The 17,509-nt window shown below is 42.7% G+C and overlaps 1 protein-coding gene across 9 annotated transcripts in view; it reads left to right on the plus strand.

Annotated features, from left to right (window-relative positions):
• Window positions 1-17,509, plus strand: part of ANKHD1 (ankyrin repeat and KH domain containing 1) — a 162,395-nt gene that overhangs the window by 21,476 nt on the left and 123,410 nt on the right. For all 9 annotated transcript variants that reach the window (XM_090021008.1, XM_090021009.1, XM_090021011.1 and 6 more), the window contains exon 2: window positions 345-498. In XM_090021008.1, coding sequence (XP_089877134.1) covers window positions 345-498 — 154 coding nt within the window. The remainder of the gene's footprint in view (window positions 1-344; window positions 499-17,509) is intronic.

Genomic DNA, 17,509 nt, shown 5'->3' on the forward strand with positions numbered 1-17,509 from the left:
ATTTAGCTAGTTGTCATAACTGTATCAGGAACACTCTTCTGGGTAGAAAAGACCAAAGTGACTTTTTTAATGGGGTTATCTTTCTAGAGGGAGTTCATCTAAGATAACATACTTGGTCTGTGAGCACTTCTGATTTTGACTGCCCTTGATCAGGTGAATTAAAGTAAAAGTTTCTGTTCATTCAAAACATCTTAAATTCCATAACCTGGTCCTTGGAAGTATATCTCTAATTCAGAATCATTTGACAGGAAAAATGTTAACATTTTATTTTAATCTTGCATGGAATACTGTTAAATATTTGGAAATCTTACAAATTTTATTTCTCTTAACTTTTTTAAAAACAGGTTGAATCGTTTATTTTGGACCAAGAAGATCTGGATAACCCAGTGCTTAAAACAACATCAGAGTTATTTTTATCAAGTCCTGCAGAAGGAGCAGATTTAAGAACTGTGGATCCAGAAACACAAGCAAGATTAGAAGCATTGCTAGAAGCAGCAGGTACTCTGTTTGTATAGTACTTATGTCAATGGAAGCCTTAATTTTATTTTACAGAATTGCAGCCAGATGTCTCTCTTGGTCATTTAGACTATTTGAATATATTTGAGAGAGAGAGTCTGAGCTACAAGAAAGCTTTTAGTTCCCGTAAAATTTTTTAGTCAGTAGTTCTTTACTTTATTATAATGTGAGAAACAATTCAATGGAGTAAATTTGTCATCGACCATAATAAGGGTATAAATATTTTGAGGGAGAGGACTGAGAGAGCACAAGAATGAAACTTGTTTGCTAAACTGCCATTTTTCCCTTCACTCCTCCAGGATACTTGTAATTCTTAATTTGTCGTGCAAAATTTTAAAATTGAAATAGGCTCTGATTTGGCTATCAAATATAGCTGTAACCCTCTGAATCAGTTTGATTTCTGCAAAATAACTTATCTTTATTCTCACAAGAGCCTTCCTGATGCTAGCTTTTTATGATGAATATTTTTTTTCTAACTTTGGTAGACACACAGTGGGTAGGATAGTGTTTTAGTACCTTACATTTTGTTAAACTTTAATCCAATAAGTATTTTTATTGAACTGCTTCCTTAAACTATTTTCAAACTGATATTTGCAGCATTGTGATATTGCATGAGTATTAGAAAGTGAATCTGGCTTGTCATTGTTCATAATTAAAGCAAAGTGGTGCAAAAAAGTATACAATGCAAATAATGTAGAGAGCAAATTGTCAACAAATCATGAGCTAAGATCGGGCAAAACTAGACAAACGCATGAAAAATCACATAGCTGGATAGCTAAAATCTTCATCCCCTTCCTTCTGTTGCTGACCATTGCGTGTATGTACCAGGTCTACATGGGGCCAAGCCAAATTTTCCTTGTGATTGCTCTTCTAGTTACTAGAACTACGCGTAGGAGAGAGGCCTGCTGCCTTGTGTTTTTAATGCCTCACCTATCCTTAGTGGCCTACAAGCCTTTCATGTAGAGGAAATATAAACGCACAGGCATTGAGAGCTGAACTGAAGGCAGGAGTTAATTGAGAGAGATGTAGATCAAAGTCCCATCGGATCAGAGAGTTTGGTGGGACTTTGACTTGAGGCTAGAGAGGGAGAGGGAAGAGAGAAATGGGGGATTGGTGGCTCAGCAACTATGACTAAGTCCAGGAAGCAGTGACTCGTAGTTGGATATAGTGGAGAAATAGATCTAGCACAGAGCTGTGATGGGAAGACTAGGATTAGCTGAGCAAGAAGACTGGTTTGCAGAAGCTTCAGTGGACTGTGACTGAGTAGACTAAGAGAATGGGACTGGGATGAAGAGCTACGATGAAGAGGCAGGAAAGTGAGGGGGAAAGGGGGTTAAGTGTTGATCATATGTCCACAGGCAAAAGAGTCTAAGACCACTGAGAAATATTCTCCTGACCTTGGGGAAAAAAAACTAAGATTCCAAAGTCTCACCATTCTTGTGCTCTCAGCAAACATCTGATCTGTTGGCAGTGTGTCATCCCCTTCTAATGCTGGTCCACAGAGAGAATGATGAGCTGCTTGCCCCTGTTGCTCTGTTAGCTCAAGTGGTAGAGATTGGTGAAGTGGATCTGAAGGTTACATCCCTGGTGATGAACCATATGACTGTTGGTATGCTGCCATGTGATGAAATTTTAATTTTTCAGTTGCAAGCTTTATGATGATGCATTTTTGTGGGCAGTTCATGGATTCTTTTTTTTTTTTTTTTTTTTTTTTTAAAAAGGCAAATCAGGTACTTGAAAGATGAAGTAAGTTACTTCTGCACCTTAATTGGATCAGTGTGTGTGTGTGTTTTAAGTATCCATCTCAGTCTTTACTCAGCCAGCCTAGTTCTTCCCCCTGCACACTGGCCCCTTAGATTTTCCACCACGGTAATTCACAAAAAGTTTTTTGTCCGTTTTGGTCCTTCTCCCAGCTGTTCATCTGATCTCAGTGCATTCCTGTTCCATCTTACTGGTTTTCAGGTCCTAGGGTCACCTTCCAGTCTATCCTCTGAATCAATTTACAGCCTTACTTCTGGATTGCCCAGTTCTCCTTCCTGCTCTGCCAGACCCAACATGTGACCTGCAGCAGAGTCATACTTACCTGTCCCAGTCTTGCTAGATTTCTTATTTCGGTTTATTTCTGTCCCCCTTTCCTCTGTTTTTGGTGCCTTTAAGTGGGTGTGTGCTTGAGAAGGGTGGAGGGAAGGTTAAAAAGGGACTGGTTCTGTGCTTCCAGTTCCTATGCTTGGCGTGGCCTGACTTGACCCAAGCAGTGATTTGCAGAGATTTGCCAGTTCACCGGTGGCTGAGAGGGTTACTGTTTTTTAGCTTTTTGCCTTAGCAACATGGGCCAGAATTCAACCATGTGGACAGGATCCCAGGTAGGCAGAGATCAGCTCTGCCTCTAAGAAAAAATCAGTTCTTTTCCTCTTTCTTTTGCTTCTTCAAAACTTTGTGTCTGTCTTGAGGCAGTATGTAGAATGTAAGAAAATGTATGGTTATGTGAGGTGGGAACAAAGTGTTCTCCTTTGACCCTGCCTGCTCTGCAACCATCTGCCTCCCCTCCCCACTCTGACCAGCCAGCTGCCTCCACTTACCCTTGTTGCTGATCCCCACCTCTCTTTCCTGAGGGTAAATTCAGACTCTGTGGTGAAGGGGAGTACTGCAGAGCTGGGGGAAGAAGGGTGGCATGATGCTGATCTGCGCTGCTAACCATTCCCTGCCATGCTGGATTGGACTACTTTGTTTGCCAGATCGGGCAAACAAGCTATAAGTTGTTGACCCCTGCTCTAACACCCTACATTCAAACACCTCTTTCTGTTTTCACTCTTCAAGTTGTCTTCAAGGAAAAAAGCAGAGTGCTAGAGTTTCCATGAAGTCCAGCAAGGGCTTCAATAGTTATATTGCTTTTATGTGGAAAAAGCTTGAAGGCCATGGTAATTAGCAGTGTAGAACCCAAGATAAAAAATTATAGAAGTCAAAGGGTACAAGAGAAACGAAGGGCAACCCCCCCCAACTTTGGCAGAATATCAAAAACGTCATATTTCATTGCTGACCTGACAGTTAATAAAGTGGAAATTTTGTCTGTCAGGCTTCAAACAAATGTCACCCTTGTTACAACATAAAGTTTTTTGGTGGGACAAAAACAAACGTATAAACATCCTTGCCACTTGTTCTGTCACAGATATCCAATAATATTTGTGCAACAATATCTTTAAACAGATTGTTCTGCATTATTGAGATGGATGTCTATATGGTTATGTTGTGATATCAGGGAGTATGGGAGTCAGAGGCAGGAGCCAGCTAGGGGTGTGGGGATTTGGGGCAACTGGTGCTCAGGAGTGAGCAGCTCAGTGGGGCTTGATGAGGGATGATCTCCATAACCTGGGGCTGCTGCTCATGCTCTCCAGCTGGTCTGGGTTGCAAAGACTCCAATGGATAAATGGGGAGACACTAGGAAGATGGGCAGAAATGGGCAATCAGTGTCGTCTTCCCCACACACCCACACAGAGACAGAGCCTGGGTAGCCATAGTCTGCACATCCTGCATTCCTCCCTGCCCTTGACTTGGCATAGAAAAGTGGTGGTGCATCCTACTTTTTGAAAACCTCTTTGAAATGTGATGTCTCAACATACCAGTCAATATCAAGGCACACGATGGCACAACCAGTGCTACAACTGTAATGTCTCTTTATAATCTCAGACTTGAAACAAGACTGGAGAGATGACTAGAGAGAAGAAATAAACAGTACTAGTAAACTGGAGAAGTATATCAGTCTTCAGTTTCGGTCCTAGCAAAAAACTGTTAGTGGCAAGTAAAAAAGGCATCTTTTAAGTGATGGGATTATAAATGTAACTTGTATAATCAAGAGCTTGACTTTGAATGACCTGTTTAAATTTTATCAAGTGAGTCTGTTTATGAAAAGTCAAATATCCTTGGGTAACAGTAACTGAAGAGGTGTACCAAAACAGGATGCAGTCAGACTTGGTACATTCTGGTGGATTGACCAGAGGACTAGTAATCAAGGCACAGAGTTCCTCCTTTTAGCTCTGTTATTAACTCACTGGTCTTGAACAAGTTATTTTAAATTATTTTTCCTCATCAAAGTGAGAAATATTGTGTATATATATTCACTGTTATGAATATTAATTTTAACCAGCCCCCTGGAGATGCAGGGTGATAGAAGGACTTAGAGTTCTTTTGTGAAACGTTTTCTTAGCTTTTGTATTGAAAAGTCAAACATTAAAAGTGTCATTAAGGTAAACTAAAGGAAATGCTAAGAACTTTGTGGTTTTTAGTAAAATCTGTAATATTTAAATGATTGAAAAGGAAACCAGTACTTCTGTTGGGAGACTTCCATATATCCTAACCTGGATTCACATTCCCTTTGAGCTTCTTTGATTGGAAATACTAGACCTTTTTAGTCTCATGTGAGGCTTCCGAACTGTCCATCATGCATTACAGACTGGATTGCCTTATATGCTGTATTTTATTTTTTTTCTTGTGTCCCAGAGGAGAACAAGTTTCCTGCTGATATAACCAGACTGCGTTGCTAAGGTTGGCCTACAAAATGATAAATGGCATGGAAACAGCCACTACTCAAAGCAGTTGTTTAACAGACAAATGGTGTTAATATATAGGGAAGAACAATCAAAAACACAATACACAATGTGAGAGGTCTGTTTAGGTGGTAGCATTGCTTAGAAGGGTCTTGGGGGTTTTAGTGGATCACAGATTGTGCGCCTTAGAGTGGCAGTATCACCTCCTGTGCCTTATACCTACTTAGCACTAGCTAAGCCTCAGCTAGAGTATTGTGCAGTTCTGGATGTTCTGTATTTTAAGAAAGAAGTGGAGAAGTTGGAGAGGGTCCCAAGGCAGGTGACAAAAAGATAGGAGTTGTAAGACGAGCAGTATGAGGAAAGATTTAAAGAATTAGGTATGCTTAGCTTGAAAAGGTGATGAAGAGGGAAGATGAAAGCAGTCTTCAGGTATGTGAAAGGCTGCTACTAGGAAGAGGGAGAACACCTTTTCTCCCTTAGTGGAGAGGTACAAACTGATGCAGCAGTGTAGATATAGATTAGATCTTGGGAAGAACTTATTTACCCTTTGAATAGTGAGGCACAGGAATAGCCTGCCCAGGGAAATGGTGGAATCTTCTTTATAGGAAGTGTTCAAGAAGAGCTTAGATAAGCATTGGGAAGGATGGTTTAAGAGATGCATTCCTGCATTCATGCAGGGGGTTTGGCTAGATGATCCTTGAGTTCTCTTCCAACCCTGTGATTCTGTAGTTCTAGCTGCACTCTGTCCCTGAAATGGTGCACTTTTTCAGTGTAGTTGGGCTTTGAGCCTTGTCTCTTTCACATGGGTTTTCTACCTGTTTATTATTATTCACTAGACTCTGAAGTGGGTACTTGAAAGTCCAAGTGGCATGGTCCAGTACCTGAGTATATTGGTAATGTCTGAAGTACATGTTAATTCTTTCCTGGTATCCCTCATGCACAAGAAATGGCTAATAAGGCTGTAGCTGTATTAGGTTTTTTTTGTGATAAATGTAGCTCAGAACTAGTCTTCCTATTCTTATGAATTGTGAAAACTGTCTAGGTCTGTCCTGGATCTGTTGATTTATTAATTCTGACTCCTAGGTGGCATGCTTTGTGAAAGACTTTAAATGTGACATCTTCAGTCAGTTAACTTACACTTACTTTTTCAGCTGAGGTGTATTAAGTCATTGTATTCTGTAAGCCATGGTAGGAGTAACCCTTTTCACCTCTGTTTACTAGTGACCATTAAATTCCATTTATTCTAGTGCAGGGTTGTTAGATTTATCTGGAGCAGCGGTGCTCAGCTTTCTTGGTTGGAGGGTAGATGGGTAGTGCCCGGTCAGTCTGGCCCATGGTCCTGATCCGGCACCCTGGGGTGGTTGTGGTGAGATACCATCTGGCTGTGCAAATGGGGCAAAGTGGGGGCAGTCCAGCCTCATGAGGTAAAGGGGGTTTGGTGCAGCTCCGATCTTTCCCGTGTGAGATAAGTGGGTTTGACCCAGCCCCAATATTGCTGTAGGGGTAAGGGATTGTGGCCCCGGGGCAGTTTGGCCACAGGGAAGAGAGAGTGGTTGTAGTCCAGTCCTGATTGAGCCAGGGCAGGAGGAGGGGCCATAGACTGGTCCAGATCTGGCTGCAGTGGTCTGGGAGTGGGGCACGTAACCTGGTTCTGATTTGCTGGGCAGGGCTTGGAGTTTGGGAATTTGGCAGTGGGGGAAGGTGGCAGTATTAATTGCCACTGCTTCCCCGCTGCCAAATTTCCTGACCTCTGGGAAGTCCTGCAGGCTGGATTCCATGGCTCTGTGGGCCTTATTTGGCCCATGGGCTAGAGGTTGAGCATTCCTGATCTAGAACATGAGGCTGGGTCTTTGAACAGTTTCAAATCTGTGAGGCACATCTGACCTGTGGGGCTGCTCATGGGGTTGGAAATTCAGCAAAAGCAGCATAATTACCGTGGCTCCTCACTGCCAAATTTCAGGCCCTGCAGGCAGCCCTGCAAGCCATATCTTTGACATCCTTGTGCTAATGCATGCATCTAAGTTAAAGTAAAACTGCATGTTAATATTTCTGGACTTCATAGTGTTTCTAGGTACGTGTTTTCAGGGGTCTTTTTCAGTTCATTTTTCATGAAAGGATAGGAGCAGTTTCTAGATGCAGTAAATGGAAATATTTTGTGTTCTTGGCAGCCTTCAAAGGGATTTCCAGCATGAGAGAGCAGAACTTTTTGTTGACTATGTGTAAAAAAAAAAAAAAAAAAAAAAAAAAGCCTCCATATATATTAAATAGATTTCTATTCCTAGGTTCGTTTAATGCTTGGATTATTTTCCATGGCGAGGTCTGTGAGCACCAAAATCAGTCTGTTTTAAATAAAGCAAAAGGTATTCCAACTTTTTCTTTTAAGGTTATGCAAAACTAAATACTATTTAAATACCACTCATACCCCCAAATTGACTTCATATTCACATGGTTGTTAAAACTGTTACCTTCCTATTCCAATTTCAGAAAGGATGGAAGACAGGTTGTCTTAAACTTTTCATTTGAAATATGATCATTTTGTGCAAAGCAATGAACTTTTACTAATAGCTGCATCTTGACTTTGGGCTGTACTCTTAAACCAGGGTAATCTTCCATTCATTTTCTTTCACCCTAAGAGCAGCAGAAGAGGCAAGAAAATACCTGAATAAAAAAAAAATGCCAGTGAAAAGGAAAATGTGAAATTGGTTGTGGATTTTTAGCTATCCAAATGTTTAGTTTGCAATTAAAGGCAAAGGCTCTATGTTTCAAAACATTGGGCCCCAAAATTATGGCTGAAATGAGTCAGTGCTTTAGCAGTGTTAACCTGATTTAATGCTCATTTATAACGTCTTGAGTTCTCTTTTTTTGGAGTTTTGGAAACCTCTTCTGTGGAACTCCAGGAAGGCTGGATGTGTACATGATGGCTATAGGGAGATTACTTCACTGGTGGAGGGAAGGTTTGTCCCCCTCTGACTCCTGTGGAACATATGGTGCTGTATTATAGATGTTAGGGCTGGGGTTGGGAGTGAGGGGTCCTGATCACCTTAAATCAGCCTAACATATTGTGTTCTAGATCAGACAGAGCTCTGCCCAGAATCCACAACAATTCAAGATTTCTTGGTTTTTGCATTCCTTTGCAGGGCACCACTCTTTTAAAAGAGAAAAAGGTGGTTTTGACAGGTCAGCTGTTATCACTTTCTGGCTCCTCCTTCTACTGGATGATTACCAGGGTGGGAGAATGTGTCCTTGGTTCAGAAGTAGTCCTCTCTATACTAGAAGCAGCAGCAAAAGCTCAGTGGGACAGAGAAAACATGGGGTACCTGGCTTCAACAAAATTCTATAAACTCAGTGTTTGAAAGCATGTGGAACCATAAGTAAAACAAGCCAATAAGGAGCCGTATGTTAATAGGCACAGTTTTTACTGTATTCCTTGTGCAGCATACTGAAGTGGGCACCAGAAGGCAGCAGCTTAGTTGTTCAACAAGAATGATTCTGTTGCATTCTACAATAGTTTATATGTTCTGTGCATAATACAACTGTAAACTGTGCAATAAATCAACTGAACAAAATTCACAAAGTACTTGAGGATCCTTTGGATTGAAATAACTTAATTTGTAAAACTGACCATATAAAACTAGAAGAAAAACAAAAAATGTAGCCTTGAAAGTTGGACCCTGTTCTGAAAATGGCAATATACCATTAAAGTTGTACCGAGAGCATAGAAAAATCATGTCATTCTTAACTGCTTTAATAAGGTCCATTCTTAAAATGTTTCGAGTAACAGTTTTTCAGTGAGTTTCTTTTGGAAAATTGCATGAAAGTGTGTTGACCTGCACTTAGACTTGGAAAAGGTCGTCTTTTAGGGCTCCTATATGTGTGTGGAGCCGGCTCTGATGCAGTGGAAATCCAGCGCATCAAAGCAGACTTAATAGAGTCTGTTGGAGCCTTCCATGTTGTGTGTATCAGCATTGCTGCGTGTCTCTGTGCTGAAAAAATGGCGGTGTGGTGCACTTTTAAATGAAACGCGTTCAATGAGTTTTAGTTCTAAGTGTCCTGCTGTCACTTTTTCAGTGCAGGGATGCGCGTCAGTGCTGATGCACGTGATACGCAGGAGCTTTTAATTAGTGCGGCTCACTAATTAAAGCACCCAGCTCTGTGTCCCACAACACGTGTAAAAACACCCTTAAATGCTACTGAAAAAATGGCATGCTTTCTCAAAGCAAACTCTTGAAGATATATATTGATAATCGGACATTGAAGAGAAAATGCTTAAGTAAATAATGAGTTTGTTTTAGCTGGGGATTTACATAGGAAAATGATGGAAGGCATGTATACAATTAATTTTACTTAAGAATGAAGAGGACTGAATAGCATATTGCCAGTTTGGTGCCTATATAATTCGTGATTTTGACAGATGACTCTTTTTAGTCAGTGCTTTGAATCTAGGGGTCATAGTGCTTGTATAGTAGGTAGAGAAGAGTGGTATCAAGTTTGCACAAATTTGTTATTAGGACCTAGGTCAGGGGAGGCCAATTATTTTGGGTGGAGGGCAGCTTACTGAGTTTTGGCAAGCGATTGAGGGCCACATGACAGGCAGCCAGGGGCAGATAAATGTTAATTTTATAAATTTTTTTAGGGGTCCTGCAGACTGGATGGAATGCCTGGCAGGCCATATCTGGCCTGTGGGCCACATTTTTCCTCACCTCTGACCTAGGTAGTAAAAATGAGCAGCAGGACTTTATGGGAGACTCTTAGAAATCCTACTTGTGTTGTGGGCTGGAGGTTTCTATGTTATAGAATGATCAATGACACCAGCCTGGACATAATGGAGATAACAGTTAGATGAACATCTTGCTGGGGTCATTTGACCCCAGTATTCTTTCCTGCCATGGCAGAGGGCCGGACTAGATGATCTGCTCAGGTCCCTTCCGACCCTACAAACTATGAAACAGAAACGTGGTGGGACTCTACGCATGACTGGGCGGTGAATGTCGAGGGCTGTAGGTTGTACAGGAGGGACAGAATAGGAGGGAGAGGTGGGGGCATGGCACTCTGTATCAAGGAGGAATATACATCCTCGTCAATTAGCAAGGAGTCAGAGGAGGGGCACTCTGAAGTGCTTTGGGTTAGAATACAAGGCAGTCAAGGGGGGAAGAGACTTAACGGTGGGGGTCTACTACAGACCTCCCAACCAGGGAGAAGAGCTTGATCAGGAATTCTTAGGTCAGCTCACAGAGCTAAAGATGTGGTAGTCATGGGGGACCTGAACTTCCTGGACATCTACTGGGAGGAGCAGTCAGCCAGGTCTCACGGCTCACGTAGGTTCTTAGACAGAGTGCAGGACCTCCATCTAACCCAGGAGGTGCACAGCCCCACCAGGGGGGACGCCTTGTTGGACCTAGTGCTGGTCATGGGTGATGACCTGGTGAGGGGGCTGCGGGTGTTCGACCACCTGGGTGACGGCGATCATCACCTGCTGGAATTCACCATCCAGCGCAAGGTGGCAAAGGCATGCAGTAAGGTAGCAGCCCTAGAGTTCAGGAGGGCAAACTTCAATGAGCTAAGGAGGATAGTTGGGGATGCACTGAGGTCCCAGAGGGGAGGGGAGCCAGACGTCCAAGGAGAGTGGTTGCTCCTTAAAGAGGCGATCCTCCAAGCCCAAAGGAAGGTAATCCCAACGAGGATCAAAGGGAGCAAGAGAGTACACAAGCCTCCATGGCTCACCAAAAGCATCTGGGAATGTCTCCTTGCTAAAAAGGAGGCGTATACCCAATGGGAAGAAGGGGTCATCACCAGGGATGAGTATTCTGCAGTCTCTCGGGGATGTAGGGGGGCAGTCAGGAAGGCCAAGGTGGAGATGGAATTAGGACTAGCTTCTCAGATTAAGGACAATAAGAAGACCTTCTTTAAATACATAGGGGGCAAAAAGAAGGTCCCGGGTAACGTGAGGCCCTTGCAAGACGCGTTGGGAAATTTGGTTGTCAGACCAGACGACAAAGCTAACACGTTTAATGATTTCTTTGCCTCTGTCTTCCTAAGTAGGGACCAGAACAGCCACCTCCCTGCTGGGCCCCCCTCAGGCCCCAGGGGAGGCACACCTGGGCCAAAGGTTAGCGAGGAACTAGTTAGGGAGCTTCTGGAGGGACTGGATGTATTCAAGTCAGCCGGTCCTGACGATTTCCACCCTAGAGTCCTAAAGGAATTGGCCGAGGTCATTGCAGGACCCCTGGCATGGCTTTACAAGCACTCGTGGTGCTCTGGTGTGGTGCTGGAGGACTGGAAGAGGGCCAACGTGGTTCCCATCTTCAAAAAAGGGAAGAAGGAGGACCGAGGAAACTATAGGCCGGTTAGTCTTACCTCGATCCTAGGCAAGCTGTTTGAGAAAATTATGCTGGCACACGTCCAAGAGGGGCCAGCAGGGGACTGCATGCTTAGGGGCAACCAACACAGGTTCATCAGTGGCAGGTCCTGTCAGACCAACCTGGTGGCCTTTTACGATCAGATCATTAGATGCAGGGTAGCAGTGGACCTAGTTTTCCTGGACTTCTGGAAGGCATTCGACACCGTCTCTCACCCCATTCTCATTAAGAAACTGGGGGACTGTGGTGTCGACATCCACCCAGTCAATTGGGTCGCCAACTGGCTGGAGGGCCGCACCCAGAGGGTGGTAGTGGGTGGGTCCTTCTCAACTTGGAAGGACATGGGCAGTGGGGTTCCGCAGGACTCAGTCCTCGGGCCCGCACTGTTCAACATCTTCATCAGTGATTTGGACGAGGGGGTAAAAAGCACCCTGTTCAAACTTGCTGATGACACCTAAGATGTGGGGGGATGTGGGCACACTGGAAGGAAGCATCAGGCTATAATCGGAGCTAGACAGGTTACAAGGGTGGGCGGATGTCAATAGGATGGGATTCAACACAGACAAGTGCAAGATGATGCACCTGGGGAGGAACAACCAGCACCATACCTACAGGTTGGGGAACTCCCCTCTTGTCAGCACAGAGGCGGAAAAAGATCTTGGAGTCGTCATTGCCGGCCCATGTTCATCTTGGAGTCAGTGTGGGGAGGCAGTCAGGAAGACCAACCGTACCTTGTCATGCATCCAGAGATGCATCTCAGGCAGGTCCAAGGAGGTGATCCTCCCCCTCTATGCAGCACTGGTCAGGCCGCAGTTGGAGTACTGCATCCAGTTCTGGGTGCCGAACTTCAAGAGGGATGTGGACAGCATGGGAGAGGGTCCAGAGGAGGGCCACTCGCATGATCAGGGGACAGCAGGGCAGGCCCTATGAGGACAGGCTACGGGACCTGAACCTGTTTAGCCTCCATAAGAGAAGGCTGAGGGGGGGATCTAGTGGCATGTTATAAACTAGTCAGGGGGGATCAGCAGGCACTGGGGGAGTCGCTATTCCCCTGTGCACTGCCGGGAGTGACCAGGAATAACGGTCACAAGCTGGCAGAGGGCAGGTTCAGGCTAGATATCAGGAAGCGCTACTTCACGGTCAGGGCGGCTAGGATCTGGAACTTCCAAGAGTAGTGGTGCTAGCTCCTACCCTGGGGGCGGCTAGGATCACTTCACTTCCAAGAGAAGTGGTGCTAGCTCCTACCCTGGGGGGTTTTAAGAGGAGGTTGGATGAACATCTTGCTGGGGTCGTTTGACCCCAATATTATTTTCTGCCATGGCAGGGGGTCGGACTAAATGATCCACTCAGGTCCCTTCTGACCCTAGGAACTATGAAACTATTGGGGAGCTACTTAAATGTTTTGGAGTAGGAGAGTATGTGTGCAACTAAAGTTTGGTGTCCTGTCTGCTAACCTACAAGTCTGAGAGGAGTCCAGAATGCAATTTAATTTGGGAACAAAGAGTGGAGGAGGGCTGTATTCAAACAGATGAAAACTGAAGGTAGATAAGAATATAAAAAGAGCAGGTTCAGATAAGGGTGACTTAGATTGCATGTGAAGTAACTAGAAATGGTGAAACAAAAATCTGGTTTTAATAGAAAGAATTCACTATGGCCATGGACATAGGTTGCATTTCTAGCATTACAAATGTCTTTGTAACGCTACAGAAGTTGAGAGGACAGATGTTCTTGCCTCCTTCAGGTGTATGTTACAAAATGGTCAGAATGCTTACAAAAATATTGCTGGATGAAATGACAGCTTCTCTCTAGTGCTGCCTTTTGTAGTTCCACCTGTAATATTTGTGCACTGTAGTCTAGTGCTACAGAGAATCTCTTGGTTCTCTAACTTCCCATAGTGCTTCTCTTATCCTGTCTGCTGTCCTCCAAAGGGAGTAGGGAGAGAGATCAAGGTGGACAGTCATTGTCTGCATACACACATTCAGATAATCTGGGAGAATTTTCCCTGTGTTTTTTCTCCTGTTAGAAAGACGTACCCAGAACTTTGTGTACGTACAGCCCTGAAGAGTGGAGAGCTTGCAGTGCAGCATGAGGGGGGCCTGTGTACAGTGAATGTGGTGGCACCGGGACTGGCTTCCCTTGCTGTCTGGCCCGCCCAGCGGCGGGACACATGTGGTGCTGTCTCACCACATTTAGAGTAGCAGCAGTGAGGTGCAGAGTCCAGCCTGCAGCTGCAACCTGCTGTTGCCCCATGCACAGATAAAAGAAAGTAGATAGAAAGTTACCTGCCTGCTGGGGTGGCTGCGATCCTAGTTGTGCAGGGTATAACTGTCAGAACTGGAATTTTTAGATAACTGGCAGCCCCTTTACCCCCCTGCATGCTGGATAACAAAGCTTTTACTGTATTTGAAAATGTCTTTCCTGACTAAATGTTACTAACTGGGCAGTTAGTTCACTCCTTGAAACGGGGTTGGCAACAGCTGGCCTGTGAGCCAGGTCCTGCCTGCGGGGCTTCCAATTAGCTGCTGCTGCTTCTTCCTGTAAGACCAGCTGGACGAGCAGGAAGTATTGGCCCACCTTGGACCCAGGCTGGTTTAATTTGGCCTGTATTGAAAACCTTTATGGACTGCTGCTTGATAGTAGTGCTGAGATTTGTATTCGGATTCATCAGTAATGCAAAAATAATAGCCTTCATCTTACATGTTCCTTCTGTTTTGTGCAATTTTTTGCGGGGGGAGGGGTTGGGGCAACAGGGTGCAGGGGGAGGGAATGGGGGCAGAAGGGGGTGGAGTTAAGAGAATTTTTCAGTCTTATGGTGTGACGGAGGGAAAAATTAGCATAGCAAAAATGCTGCTCTCCAGGATGAAGTTAAATCATTCCAGTAGAGACAGAGTTAGTAAAAAGTGTAACTTAATATTAATCTGCAGGATGCATTAAGAATTGACTAGGCAGTTCTAAATTGGCAGAGTTGCATTGGTTGTCATATTTTGTCTGAAACTACATAAACTAATACTTAACTATAAGGCACTCTTTTATGGTAATGATCTGCAGCGTAATTTTTGTGTTCTGTTTGCTTTATGTTATATCCAGCAAATAAACAGTACCTTAAATATAATTCTGGCAGATAATTCTTGGAATGTATTTATTTAAAATAAGATTGTTTCTATGATATTCACTATTCTGTTCAGTAAAAATTGAATCCTTTTGCCTTTGAAGATACAGTATATTATGGTGACACATTCATTTTCTTTCTTCACCATCTAAAGATTCAGAATGGGAAGAAATATATGGTATGTGAAACTTACAGAAATGTTTGCTTTTATTGTATATTGATTAAGTCATCTAAAACTTGCATGCAACTTTATCATTAATCTTCTGTTTTTCTTAGCTTAAACTTACACTAATTTTAAAGTTTTATGCGTGATTAGTTGTTTCCTAAAAATTATAGGTGTTTTCTGCTCTAAACCACACTTAATTTCAATGTTTGTAAAGTGTTTTAATTCCAGAGGCTCTGTTTTTGGTTCCTATCAGATAGCTACTACTAGGAAGAACATTTTTAAATTGCTGTAAAAACACTTACATTTAACCTTTTATATGACAGCAGAAATCTGACAAAGAGAAAGTGCTGAGAGATTCTAATTTTTCCCTCCCCTTTCAGGTGGGCTAGAAACCCCCCCAACCCCCAAACTAACTGAACTTCTAACCTTCATGAAGCTTTAGTCACCCACTTTTATAAGGCGCATTCTCAGCAGATGTCTTATTAAATAACTGAATTATATGAGTAGTATTTTCAGGTTTATTTTATTCACTCTTGATGCAATTCATGAGGGAACATAGGTGCCTAAAAGAGAAGCTAGATGAAATTTAGGCTGTTGATAGACATGGAACACCCTCCCTCTCTCATCCTCCCCTCCCAAACCATGCTTTATTAGAAGAAGCAGCATGTTAGTTTGATCCTGCTCTGCAGCATCTGTATAGATCGCATGCTTCAGTTTGGCTTTTGGGCGCTCTTATGGAATAGCTGATTGAATCTAACTAGGCTATTATTTAAAATATTGAATAATAACTAGGTTATTTAAAAAGTAACTACTACCACCATGCCAATCATGAGACATAGGTGCCCAAGCTATCTAAGTGTTGACTTTGGGCAGTGAATCTTAGTCTGACCCAAGTGCTTGACTTGGGCTGCAGGGAAGTGTCTTGAGTCAGGGGAGATCCAGGATTTCAGACATGACCCTTACGGTTTCCTGTTGCCTGGCTTAGGCATCCACCTGCTCAGTCTGGGTGTTATGAATCCTTTCCCCAGAAGCACAGACCTCTTTATTTAAAGTAAAAGGAAGGTAGGTATTTAACTCGAGTTTGTCAATTCCATTCTTGTAGCTGGGCATCTGGATACCTGTTGTATTGTGCCTAAGTTCCTTTATAAATCTTGGTATTTTTTTGGGGGGGGGGTTGGCTTTCTTGCACTGAATTACTTTTAAGCTATCAAACTTAAGTATTAACAATCTACTGAATATAAATCTTATTGTACTTCTTTGAGTAGAAGTAACTATAAACTCAACCATATAATTCCATGCAGTTGGATAACTGTGATTCAGTTTAAACATCTATTTAAAATGACTAGCTGTTCTTATTACTTTAATTCCAGTAAATGAGATGGAGAACTTGGGCCTAATTTTTCATTTTACTGAACTCTAAACCTCCTAGAAAACTAGGTTTTTAATCTCTTGTTTATATTTATGAAATGACTTCTGAAAAAAAAATCAAATTCCAGTAGTCCTAGTCATATATGTTCAAATTTTCAAAAATCCTTTCATTTATTCTAGTGTGTTAAGTGCCTTAAGTAACAATAAAGCTGTTCTCTTAATTTATGTTTTTCGAGAGAGAAAATAAAAGCACAGTGGGTCCAAAACTTTTTTAAAAATATAGTTCTGTTGCTTTATTCTACTGCTAATTCAGATGGAGCCTAACTTGTACTAGAATGGAAGCATCTCTAGAGGATGTTTCTGACTATAAAGCAGCTGAGCTTTTACACATTATAACATTTATTGGTTGATATTGACAAAATAATAATTTGTGATTGAAGAAGTCAAAACTGAACTGCTAGAGAAGGGAACATTGGGAGCCGACTTTATTTTGCATGTCTGAATTTCTGTCTCTGTAAATGAATTTGGGACTTGAGCAATTACTGAATGGAGTCAGTGTAGAAATGATTGGATTGGGCATCTTTCAATGTGTTAACTTTCAAGGTTCTAAGAGAACCTTTTTGCAGTAGACACTGCAGAAGTTTTTAGGACAAATGGGTTTTCTTTCTTACAGCTAATGAAACTTATTCTGGTATGTGCCTTTCCCTTCCCTTTCCTGTCTCTCTGTCCATAATTAAATGCCATTGTTGCTGGAGAATAATTCTTTATGATTTCAATGGCAGGTGTTACAGTTATGATTTGCAGCCCACAGACTGTCCATAGCTTGTCCTTTAAAAGCTGCTGTGCAAGAATAACTTACCAATAGACTTGTTCAGTCTGGACATACTGCATGTTAAACTATGTGTGTACCTGATGCGCTTTTAAAAATAGTAGTATTGGAACAAGCATGTTTCTTTTCATGTCTAATCACAAGTCCCATTAAAAATGTCAGGTATAACTTTGACTTGATGATTGCTTGCACTGTTTTTGTTCAGGTCTGTTTTTAAAGAGAGACATTCTCACATACCATCAGTTTCAGGAGAGCAGTTGCATCTTTTTTAGTGCTAATATCTTGAGCATTTGGATGCTTAGTTGGGGTGGGTTTTTATTTAATCTGTATTTTCCAAAAGGTCAAAGTGTCTGGCTTGGGTATTGATATGACAGAAGCTGAGTTACAAACCTTCCTTTTGTAAGGTGGGAAGGGAAACAGATCTTTACAATGTTAAAGCTTACTTTAATGTTGCAAAGAGGTGTCAGAGATATAGCCCAGAGCTCAGTCACATGGCCCACGATGATGCTCCTGGGTTTGAGTTGACCCAGGCACTGCAGTTCCTGGGCCAGCAGGTGGGTGGGGGGGAATGAGGGTGGGTTGTGACCAGTGTGGCCTCCATATGTTGTGTGGGTACGTGGGCAC

Source organism: Crocodylus siamensis, chromosome 10, assembly GCF_052110815.1.
Source record: "Crocodylus siamensis isolate JL-2025a chromosome 10, ASM5211081v1, whole genome shotgun sequence".
Classification (NCBI taxonomy): Eukaryota; Metazoa; Chordata; order Crocodylia; family Crocodylidae; genus Crocodylus; species Crocodylus siamensis.